Source organism: Limulus polyphemus, unplaced genomic scaffold (assembly GCF_000517525.1).
Source record: "Limulus polyphemus unplaced genomic scaffold, Limulus_polyphemus-2.1.2 Scaffold8515, whole genome shotgun sequence".
Classification (NCBI taxonomy): domain Eukaryota; kingdom Metazoa; phylum Arthropoda; class Merostomata; order Xiphosura; family Limulidae; genus Limulus; species Limulus polyphemus.
In genome coordinates this window covers 15,687-28,372 of record NW_013674125.1, presented here as the reverse complement: position 1 = coordinate 28,372, position 12,686 = coordinate 15,687, and the positions used below count along the sequence as shown (strand labels likewise).

At 32.7% G+C, this 12,686-nt stretch overlaps 1 protein-coding gene across 2 annotated transcripts in view; it reads right to left on the bottom strand.

Annotated features, from left to right (window-relative positions):
• Positions 1-290: 290 nt before the first annotated feature.
• LOC106475397 (epidermal growth factor receptor-like) overlaps positions 291-12,686 on the bottom strand; it is a 24,059-nt gene continuing 11,663 nt past the window's right edge. Inside the window, exons 1-5 of one of the 2 annotated variants that reach the window (XM_022379509.1) lie at positions 11,599-12,005; positions 6,656-6,780; positions 4,041-4,251; positions 1,088-1,225; positions 293-531 (exon numbers count right to left, since the gene is read on the bottom strand). In XM_022379509.1, the coding sequence (XP_022235217.1) occupies positions 323-531; positions 1,088-1,225; positions 4,041-4,251; positions 6,656-6,757 (660 nt within the window). In that variant the 5' untranslated portion in view covers positions 6,758-6,780; positions 11,599-12,005 and the 3' untranslated portion in view covers positions 293-322. Of the gene's footprint in view, positions 532-1,087; positions 1,226-4,040; positions 4,252-6,655; positions 6,781-11,598; positions 12,006-12,686 lie in introns of those variants that run through there. The other variant, XM_022379508.1, reaches the window with a different exon arrangement.

The following is a 12,686-nucleotide window of genomic DNA, read 5'->3' as shown; positions in this document are numbered from 1 at the left end:
TACCAGTAGTGGTGTATAAAGATCTATTAGTTACTGCCAGTAGTGGTGTATAAAGACCTAGAGGTTACTACCAGTAGTGGTGTATAAAGATCTATTAGTTACTACCAGTAGTGGTGTATAAAGATCTATTAGTTACTACCAGTAGTGGTGTATAAAGATCTATTAGTTACTACCAGTAGTGGTGTATAAAGATCTATTAGTTACTACCAGTAGTGGTGTACTGTATAAAGATCTATTAGTTACTACCAGTAGTGGTGTATAAAGATCTATTAGTTACTACCAGTAGTGGTGTACAAAGATCTATTAGTTACTACCAGTAGATCTAACTTAGCTTGTAACATACCAAGCAGTCACTTTGTTTAGGTCCTACACAACCTCCAGCACAAAATAGATGACAACACTCTCTCGGATTTAGGCCAAAGCACCGACCTTTGTAACACTGGAGTGAACAGTTGATTTTTGAAAATTTCTGACAATTGTGTGGCCCTTCTGCCCAACAGCCCGAAACACAAGACTGATCACAAGGTGGACCTACAGATAAAATATAAAAGTTAAGCAAACTTTTCTAAGAATAGTTACTGCAAGCCTTAATTTGTTAATGTATGAAGTAAACAATATCAATATTATTTACTAAAACTATATAAATCATATTGTTTAAAATAACCTCATAAATGTTCAAACAAATGTTTGAAAAATTAAAAAAAATATTTTGGTTGCAACTTCATCAAAACTACCCACAAATATTAGATAGATATGTAAGTCTTGTCTATAAAACAACACAAAATGAAAAAGTACTAAAAACACAAAGTACACAAAAGTAGACTCTATAAAAAAGAAACATTCTACAGATCAATATCAGCTCTATATCAACCAAACATGTCAGACCTGATGTAGTTTAGTTCTGATGGCAAAAAATTATTACCCTAAACCTTCACAATATGCAAGACTTAAAAGTGCACGATTATTTTAATTAAATATAATTTTCAGAACATTTTATAGCTAAGTTAAATGAGCCTATGTTTTAAAAATAGTACCAAAATAAGAACATGACAGCCATTATCTGCTGACTAGGACTTAATAAGCTTACACTTCCATTCTCCGAGTGTTAAGTTGTAAACGTAAGTGAAAACAGCGTCGGATCCAGAAAGAAGTTCTTGCCACTGTATAGAACGTATGTGGCAAAGGTTATGGTTGTTAAAAAACCCTACACTGCCACTAAGAATTTCTGTAAAACAAATGAGAATCCAGATTGTGATTAAGGGACTATTTATTTTAATTCAACAGAATGTAGCACATTCTCACTACCAAACATTACCTAGACATCTTCAACCTAACCATGATAAAAAAACTTTATAGTCATTGTGTTGATATATTAAACAGAGGTGAAGGTCCAGATAGTCATTGTGTTGGTATATTAAACAGAGGTAAAAGTCCAGCTAGTTATTGTGTTGGTATATGATTTAATGTCCTGTGAAGGTCAGTCTGCGAGTTAGGTAAATAATAGAAAATAATATCACATGAATTGTAACAAATCTATAAGTATTATACTTTTGGTCATGTAAATCACTCCTATAAAATTACATAGTAGCACCAAAACATAGTGTTTTAAAGTTTAGGCTGTCGGTGGTTTCAATATATGTTTTAACTGTGTTGTATCTTAATTATTTATTTTTGTAATTTCATAATCTTGTTTTAATCTGTTCCATTTACTGTGATTTTCTTTACTAGCTTTTTAACTGACACACAGTATTGTTCTTCCAAATTTTTCATTATGTTAGAAACAAAATCTTCCTGATGTATATTATTGTGTTTAATGTCAGAATTATTGTTTGTTTCAGAATTGTATTTCATAATAAATTATGTAGTTTAAACTGCTGTACATTAACTTCTATTGATTGAAAAAATTTTTTATTCAATAATAGTTTAGCCAGTTTTTCTCAGTGGAGAGACAATGACTAGCTGGAACTTCACCCCTGTTTAATATATCAACACAATGACTAGCTGGACCTTCACCTCTGTTTAATATATCAACACACTGACTATCTGGACCTTCACCTCTGTTTAATATATCAACTCAATGACTATCTGGACCTTCACCTCTGTTTAATATTACATATTTGTTTTTAACTTTTATTGTTTCTAATACTTCACAATTGTTTTTAGTAACCAAATTGTTAAGTTAAGGTTGAATTATCATTTTACCCCAAAAACTTGTGTTGTCTTTACATGTTTTACTATAGTTCAATTTTAAGTTTTTCTATTTCTTATATAACCTTTAAATTCATGTAATGTGCATTTTAAGTTTCTCTTACTTTTCTCATTACAAATACTACCACATTTACATTATATTTTATAAATCCCAGTTGCATCAATTAGTTTTACTTAACTTTAGCATTACCCAAAGTTTGACTATCTTAGCCATAGGTTTGAAGATAGGATAATATTTTTGTTCTTTCTTAAATATATATTAAATAGTTGACCTGTTAATCTCGGAATACAAGATCAATTTTTTTTCTAGTTTTCTCATAAAAATATTTTAATTCCCACTGAACCATTACCACATTTATTAAATGCTCTATCAACAATATACAGTTTAGGTCTTTTTGAACCGTTATGTATTTAATTAACTAAATCTTCCTACCTAGAACATATTTTCAAAGCTGCGTAAACAAAAGTACAAAAGTTTTGTGATGTATTATCACATGGTTCTTAATGTGGCAGTACAACAGAAAAAGATTTTCTATAAACCAATGTTTCTAAATTACCATACATATCTTTTTAACCATTACATCCAAAAACAAAACTATTATTTTCATACACAAATTGAATTGATGGTTCTAAATAATCAGCAAATTCTTTTACTTTACTGTTGACCTGCCACTAAACCAAGAAAACGTGATCCAAGCCTCTAGTTTAAACTTTGTGTTACATGACACTTTATTTTGTTGTTGTTTGTAAACTGTCAGTTAACTTAGAAAAATGTTTTCAAAGTTTGAGATTGAAGAGGATGCACAAATTAAAACTAGTTTCTATAATTTTAAATCTTTTGATAGTTTCTTACATTTATCACAGATTCTTCACTAGCTGAGAAAAGATTAAATTGTATATCCATAGATTATAAAATTAAACAATGAACATACTATTTGAACACACATTTCCATATCGATACTGAACTCGTGCAGTTTTTTCATATTTAAAGCTGGATCTAAATATTTTATTTCAAGGGATATTAGCAGATTTTAACAAGGTTAATTTAAAACAAAAATAGCTTTGGAAAAGGGGGGAGTCTATTATGGTCAGGGCACAAATTCAGTTGTATTGGTCAGTCTTTGTTACTGTCAGTAAACAAACTCAGTTGATACTGTTCAGTCTCATTATTATCAGTACACAAACTCAGATAGTGCTGGTCAATCTGTATTACTGTTAGTACATAAAGTCAGTTGGTGCTGTTCAGTCTGTATTACTGTTAGTACATTAACTCAGTTTGTACTGGTCAGTCTGTATTACTGTTAGTATATAAACTCAGTTTGTACTGGTCAGGCTGTATTACTGTTAGTATATAAACTCAGTTGGTACTGGTCAGTCTGTATTATTGTTAGTATATAAACTCAGTTGGTACTGGTCAGTCTGTATTACTGTTAGTATATAAACTCAGTTAGTACTGGTCAGTCTGTATTATTGTTAGTATATAAACTCGGTACTGGTCAGTCTGTCTTACTGTTAGTATATAAACTCAGTTGGTACTGGTCAGTCTGTATTATTGTTAGTATATAAACTCAGTTGGTACTGGTCAGTCTGTATTACTGTTAGTGTATAAACTCAGTTGGTGCTGGTCAGTCTGTATTATTGTTAATAAGTAAACTCAGTTGTTGCTGTGATACTTGAATAATCTTTGCGATTACTGGTTCTCATTACTGGGTTAAAATGTTTAATATGGGACAATGATACAGTTTTATGATGTTTGTATTTTACAACTGTTAAAAGTTTTAACTTATTATTGTCAGATAAAGTTAGAAATGATGTTGTCTGGTTCGACATACCTCTCAATGATGGCATTTCCAAAGTTTTTATGTTATTGTAAGAGACTATCAAAGCAAACCCTGTTGGTTGTTTCTGAACCTTGAACTGGTTTCGTCCTCGGATAATCATTAACCTTGGTAAAACCACTCGCCTGACTTTTACATATGAGATTAGGATATATCCTGTTACTTCTCTAATGTTGTGCAGGAAACTTAGATCAAGATTTTCATCCTGAAGTTATAAAAAAAATAATGAAGCTAAGATATTTTATAAAAAATTGAAATGATCATACAAACTTTTAGTGACTAAGTTTAATACAGAATTGAGGAAAACTGATTTTTAGTTTTCTGTTTCTTCTGTCTACATTAGATGGTAGTTTGATAGATATACGCTACATTTTCTGAATTTGAAATATAGGTTGAATAAAATATCAAAATGCTGAAGAGTACTCACGAAAGTGCAGTATACTTAAAAATAATGATCAATAAAAACACTATTTCTTTTTGTTTGAAAGTTAATGAAACAGTTCTAACTGCTTTCTCCATATTTTAAGATTTATTTGATATTAATATTTTTTATTTATTTTATTTATTTTATTTTAAGTAATCTGTATCATACTAAGCCATTGTCCTGAAAACACCATCATAATTTATGTAGTTCTAGAACATAAAACACAGTAATGTGTAACAGATATCCCGAGTTCCAAAGTTTCTTCAGTATATATTGCTTCCTCCAATTTGTAATTTATGTCAAATAAGATTCAACTCGCCTTCAAATTGTTCCTTTTTCTGGTTATTAATCAGTACATAATAATCTACCAATCTGGCTTGGTATGAGTCTATTAAGATTTATGAAACATTAGAGTTGTGTATTAAATAAATCCAGTGTGACTGAATGAACATTAACTAACCACATGCTAACGATATGAATGTAAAACAAAAATAATACCTGTATTTTCACTGAATTCATGAAAAAAAGAGTACTATATAAGTCTTTAATTAAATAATGTTAAAGCTCGTGGGCCAGATAATATTTACCCAAGGGTTTTGAAGGAGGTTAAGGATTGGATATGTGAGCCACTTACTACTATTTTTTAGAAGTCCTTTAATATTGGCTAGGTTCCAGAGGATTGGAAGTTAGCTCCTCTTTTCAAGGGAGGTGATAAAAATTGTCCCAGTAATTATAGACCCATTAGTCTTACATCAGTTGTGGGAAAAATTAGGAAAGTCTAATAAAAATTGCTTTGCAAAGTCAATTAACAAAGTTTAGAATTTTATTGGATAGTCAACATGGTTTCAGTAAAGGAAAATTTTGCCTTACAAATCTTTTGACATTCTTTGAAAAAGTTATTGCTTATATAAAAAAAAATTTGACAAAGTGCCACATAAAAAGTTTGTAAAGAAATGATCTGTAAAGGTGTGGGGGATAAGTTAGCTAATTAGATAGAAGAGTAGTTTGATGGAAGAAAGGAAAGGGTTGTTATAAATGGAGTTCAGTCAAGCTAGATTAATGTCACAAGTGGGGTACCTCTGTCTTAGGACCTTTGCTCTTTTTGATTTACATGAATGACATAGATGAAGGAATAGTCAATAAATTACTTAAATTTACTGATGATATTAAGATCTTCGGTGTTGCTGGCTGTCTGGAGGATACTGCTGCTTTACAAAAGGATTTAGATCATTTAGTGAGTTGGGCAAATAAATGGAAGATGGGTTTTAATTATAATAAATGGAAGATAATATATGCAGGTTATCATAAATTGAATGGGAATAACCTTAATAGTGTTATGAAGGAAAGGGATATTGGTGTAATAGTTGATCAGTCTCTAAAGCCATCCAAGCAATGTGCTGCTGCTAGTGGTAGGGCAAGTAGGATTTTAGGTTGTATCTACAAAAATACTGAATACAAGTCTATAGAGGTTATAATTTCATTGTATAGGTCACTGGTTAGGCCTCATTTGGAGTATTGTATCCAGTCTTAGGCTATTTACTTTAGAAAGGACATTGAATTTTTGGAAAGGGTTCAGAGGAGAGTTATTAGATTGGCACCTGGGATAGAGGGGTTGTCATTTGAGAAGAGTTTAAGATCTCTGAAATTGTTCTCTCTTGAAAAAAGAAGAGTCAGAGGGGATCTGATTGAGGTGTTTAAGATTGTTAAAGAAATTGATAGTGTTGATGCATCATCTTTTTTTTCATACTTAATGGTGAGAATGGTCGGACTAGGGGACACAAATATAAATATTTGGCAAGATATGAGTCATCTTCAACTAAGACAGTTTTATTTTTTTAACAGCACTGTTGGCTTTTGGAATGGGATACCTTCAGATGTTGATATCTATATGAATGATAATGGCTGGCTTTGAGGTTTGTTTTTTATTTAAAAGTTTTAGTTTAGAGGATGGGACAGCCTAGATGGACCAACAGGTCCCTTATTGTCCCTAAACATTATATTATGTTATGAAATATTGAAGAATCAACATATTATCAAAATGAGAGTCATTAATTTATGACATAACAGTTATGATTGAGCAGATATCACTAAATTACATCACTATCTAACTAACAGAGTTAATTCATTAGCTCAAACCATAACTTAATGTGATATAATTCATATAATAAAAACGAAAGGCACAAACCTCTAACCAGGTCAGTTCTAGGTTGCCATCAATGTAAGTACAGTTTGTGTACCTGTCTCGTATATTTTGATAATGTTTTTGTCGATTGGATGGCACAGACATATGAGACTCCGTACCTGTACAAACTGGAGAAAACAAAACAGTTTTAATTTGAACAATGAACTTTCTCTTAAGTAAAAACAAAATGATCTGCGCATCTCACGTTATCATCTGTACAACAAACCTAATTTAAATGGTTTAAACGATAAGCCGAATAGTACTAAAAATATTACAACAGACTAACTGATCTCTACACTGAACTGGGTTTTGAATTAGCTAGTGTCACTGTATTGATATTTTACACTTAACAGTAGACATACTGTTGGTCCCTAACTGTCAACCATACTAATCACAAAGATATACAAGAAATGGTTGAGTCCTTGGTAATATTATAACTTGTTGTAAAACATTAGTATAATGCCTATTATATATTTTTTTATAGTGGATTCTTTATGTAGTCATTTGGAATTTTCAAGACTTAGAAGAGGATATACTAATAGTATTCTACAATAAACTTTATTTCAAACAAATTAGACCTCTGGCCCATTACATCAAATCAACATTTCTTTTATATTTATTTAAAGTGCTTTTTTTAGTCACACTGTCGTACATTTTTGTTTTATTCTCAATATTTTAGCTGAAATCATAGTTAAACTATTCAGTATTTTTACATTTTGATTTTTAATAAGAGTTATACTTATAATGACTAGGTTTAAAATAACATTTATATATACAATCATTAAATTTTGGATAACATGATGCTCGTCTCCTACAGCTTTTACTTCTTTTACAAGCAATATTTACATCATCTTTCCGATGCATCGATATTTTTATAACAGCCTACTTCTGATTTGAAATATGTAATCTTGCCAAAGCTGACCTTTTAAACTTTCCAAACTGTATGAATAAATACCTTTCTGGTTCTAAAACTGAGCTAAGGGTAACAATTTATTACAATAAGATAAATCTGAATACCAATCTTCATCTCCAGCCTGTTGTACTTCCCATACATAATCGATATGTGAAAAGATTGTGCCTTATTTTACTTGCCCATGTTTTTCTTCTATATCATAACATGCTTTAAGTCAATGCTTTACACTAAACGGCTTAAGGTTGATTCCCACATTTACAACACTCTTTAAGACCAGTAAGGAATATTTATAAAATGTATTTTTTCTATTGTTAAATAATCAGTATCTCCCCATGTTTCTGTCCCATACAAACAAGTTGGAGTTACCGTTTTCATATGACGGTATCATACTACACACCTTTTCAGCTTGTTTAATTACATGTATGTTTGTCTTACCCATTGCTAATGATACATTTTGCTCACTCTAGAGCTCATCATGATGATTGGAATAGAACAAACATAGTTGTTGGAATACTAATTATAGAAGCCATTTGTTACAACGATAATTGTAATGGTGTGCATAAATTTTCCAAGCTGGTAAAGTATGTTATAATAATTACATCTGTCATAAGATATTAATAATAAACCTATTTTAATTTTTAACAATACATTATTTATCAAGCACTAGAACTATGTGTGATACCAGTTTATTTCATTTACTTATTTAATTTTGTTATAACAAACTATGTAGTAATACAATTCAACAATTAAAAAACTTTATGTAATAACAAAGTCACACAAAACTATATAGCAGAACACCAACAGAAATTTTCTCAGAATAAACAATTAACCCAATTTTCAACAGTTTGATAATAGGTGCCCAAGAAATGTAAAAATCAGAGGGAAAAGTATTATCTCTCAGGTGAAAATTTTAGTTTGTTTTACGAAAACATTTTTCAAAATATTCAAAGCAGAACCTAGAGAACTTGGTTGGATACCACTTGTGTTTTCAAATATTTACAACCCATTTTTTCAACAGATCGAGTTGTCTCCATAGAGGGCTGTATCAAATTTGAAAATGCATGAAATCAATTAAGCTGACAATCTCCATTAATGATAAAACTAAAAGAAAAATGAGCTTAAAAACGAAATCACATGCTCTCAAAAGTTAAAATTAGCCTCACTTAAGTAATGTTATTGCCATTAGGCCTTAAGTTACTATATCTAACAGTGTTATATATTGGTAGTAGCAAATCAATTCATATTATTTACGGAGGAAAAAAAAACAAGTAAAATATCACAGGACCAGTTTTGGGTTTATTGTTACAATTCCATGCATGTTCATTGGCATTTTTATGGTAAATACAGAATGACCACTTTATAGGGTCAGTGCTCAGTCCAGTTCATCATAGAAATCAGTGGCTAGACGAGAAAGTCAGAACTATGGTCTTGATTTAGGGAGGTTCTCAAGAACCACATGCTCAATATAAACATTTTACAATCCTACCCGTTTCCCCCACATCTAATTCTCAGGCATCGGATCCATAGATCCCAGCCTTGGCACCTTGATCCACTGATCCTCGCCAGACCCTGTTAAGGCCCGTTTGCTTCATTTTGTTTCAATAACTTGTCAAAATTGGCTGACGACTTGCTCCTTCTTCAAAGATCAACTGGCCTTTGCTTCGCCTTGGACTTGCCTCCACTACTGCCTACTTGCCTCTCCGTCATACGACCATCCAATATATATATATGTATTTTTTTTAAATTAATTAATTAATTATCCTTCGCCCATACGGCTCATTACTCCACTGACCACTAATTGAAATGTAACCTTATGCCACGAGCAGGGTGAAGGAGGATTGTTTAATCTTCGAGCACTCTTGATTAGTAATTATTTCTTAGGAGCTAATTATTTTTAAATCAAAATAACTGCCAGGAAATGCTCACCACTTCTGTAATGAGGTTGGCACTCACCCCATTTCCCACTAGATCTAGCTGTGAGAGATGAAACTTGAAGTTTACTAATGTGTATGGCTGACTACACGTGTAATAGTGTCACCAGCACACAGATTTTATCAACAATGCTTCAGTACTCCACGCCTGGTTTCATGAAGCAAGGAAGACAGATTTCCCTTCAGTAACCACAAGTTGCCGAGAGGGTGGATAGTGGTAATTCGACAAGAAGAGCCTGTGGAGACCTGGGCTTTCTGCACACACCTACTATGGTCAGTTAGATGACAAATCATCTAACTATTGAAGTAAACTATCCAAGTGTTTATTATTAGAATAATCAATTAATTCACAAAAGCTTGCACTTATTCCACTAAAACTTCTACATTCCAAATGAGATATCCTGTAAAATGTTCTTAACAAAACAAATTGAAACAATACAAGTGTCAAGTTTAATAGTGGGTTTCATTACATACATTTTATATAATATACATTATGCATAAATTTGTTAAAGGTGGAAAACCAGGGAAATGGCACTTAAAAGACAATGTAGTATCCCATATACTTGTTTTTCCTAAACATAACCACAAGAAATCCATAGAGAATGGATCACTACAGAATGGTCAAGCCATTCAGACCCAAAAAAGAGATGGGTTGGAGAAGAGGGGAGCTGCAGAGCTTGGATTGATGTTAGCTGCGAGCAGGTGACCGCTGAAAATGCTGAATGTGAGTTTAAATCATGGTTAAATACCAATGATTATGATATGATTTGTTTGTCTGATGATCAGTACAAAGCTCCACAAAGGACTATCTGTGTTCTGCCCACCATGAGTAATGAAATACGGTTTCTAGCCTTGTAAGTCAACAGACATACCGCTGTGCCACTGGGGGAGGGGGGCATATGATATGATAACAGATAATGCAATCAATTGTTGAGTCATTATCATGGGGTAAATATGCCAATAGGAATCAACCTTTCTCCCCCTTATGTGTATGTACTATTTAAAATTTTCTAGATATAAATTGTACCATGTTTTGATTAATATACTGATTATACAAACACTGTCATGCAAACTAAGGCAAACTCAAAACAGTTGTACATCACAAGGTAATTTGATGATGATGTCATACATTTTTATACATGCCTAGAATGTTAAAAGAAGTTAACTCTAGTAGTGGATACCCTTCCACTCACTGCACATGAGTTAAACTATTATCATTATGACTTTAAGTGTACAGTCATGAAGCTCAGACAGCCTGTGGAACTCAACAAGCCACTTTCTCTACATACACGAACAGAAGTACCACGAAGTAACATCATGGCAGGAGACACACCAGGGGGTTTGATTTACTATGCACCACAAGCATTTGGAGGATCAACAACTAACAGACAAATTGTTGATTGTTCTTGTATGCCCCAAACATGTGACCCTGGGGATAAATGGTGACAGACAAGGGGTTTAATGTTGATGACTTTTTGTTCCATACTATGTTAAAGTAAATATTCTTACTTTTTTTAAAAAGAAAAACAGGATTATATTTGAAATTGTTTTGAAAGACCAAAAATTCCTTGCAAAGAGGTGCATAATGACAAAATCATTGGGCTGACAGGCATATAAAATCTTGAAAGAAAGCAGGTCTTATGTGTGGTTATCTTTGGCTACTCTAACTTTCAGTATCCAAAACTGCAAAGGTGCATTAATATTATAATAATTTATTGTTTGTTTGTTTGAAGTTAAGCACAAAGCTACACAATGGGCTATCTGTGCTCTGCCCACCACGGGTATCGACACCCGGTTTCTAGGGTTGTAAGTCCGCAGACATACCGCTATGCCACTGGGAGGCTCACGTATAACTATAACTTGAAATACACCAACACTGTATTACTAATATTAGTAATTTTGCCTTTATATTACGATTTATTATACTGGATATGAAATATTAATTATTTAGTTTATTATTTAATATTGTATGGTTCTGTTTACTTTTAATGCTTAAGTTAAAGTGCTTTTAACTTTTGGCTGTACGTCTACGTTTTTAGGCCTCTAGCCTATAGGCCTAGTATTAAATAAGGCCTAAGAAAACAATGGTAAAGATTACTTACTTTTACCTTTTACTTTTAACTAACTCTTTCTTTCTGCCAGACGGCTGCACCCGTCTTTTCTTTAACTCTTCTTTTACTTTCAGCTTTTGCAAGGTCCATGTTGCTACAACGAGGAACAATAAACTACAAGTACAATGCTTGAAACTTGGTAGATATTGAAAGAAACTCGGTATCATTATGCTTTATAGCCGTAAATATAGTTTGCCTAACCTGGTTTCAATAGAGTAAGACTAAGAGTATGGTTGGGTGGAAAGCGCTCACGTGACAGCAAGGCGCCATGTTGTTACCCAGTTTATTGAACGCCATGGCATAAGCACTTCTGACTTGCAATACTTGTAATTCCAGTTGAAAATATACCACACAGTTCAAACCGATCTGGCTGTGAAAAGATGATGCAGAGTTTCCTTTGAGTTTCAGAAAGCAGACAGAAATAGGAAATAAAGGTTCCTCGTGAAAAGAGGAAAACAAACGAAAACTCTTCTTTTTGTTTTTCGGTGAGTAGGTCTAGCTTTTTATTCGTTATAATTTATTTTTATATGTTTTTATTCTAAATTCGATACTGTACTTCTTTATTTATTTCAGATCTTCATTTGAAATTTATGTAAAGATTTGATTCCCGATAGGACCATTTTGATGAGGCCCAATATGAAACTGGAAAAGTTGATAACACCAAGAAGCTCAAACCAAATGCATTGCCAACACAGTTTGCCTTCACTTATACCCAGATAGTAAAGCGCTGTACACCTTGTAAACGAAGGCGGAACTAAAGCAATGCCCGTGGCCCGAGACGCCTGGCCTGGTCTTATCTTCTGAAAAAAGGACCCCTGATCATTTCTTTGCCCTGTGGCACCTGAACTGCTTGTTCCGCCACTGCTCATAAGAGATGTCGAAGCCAGACAATCCGGGCAATAGCATATTGCTTTAACATTTCTACTATAATAGTTCATCTGAAGATGAAGATTGCTCACAACCAAAAGGTTCCTCTAATTATGGTGGATGTAAAGTTGTGAGGTATCACCCCTCCCCCTTTACAAAGAGAGTTTCCACTGACAGTTAGATATGACCAATACGGTAATTAAAATACAGAA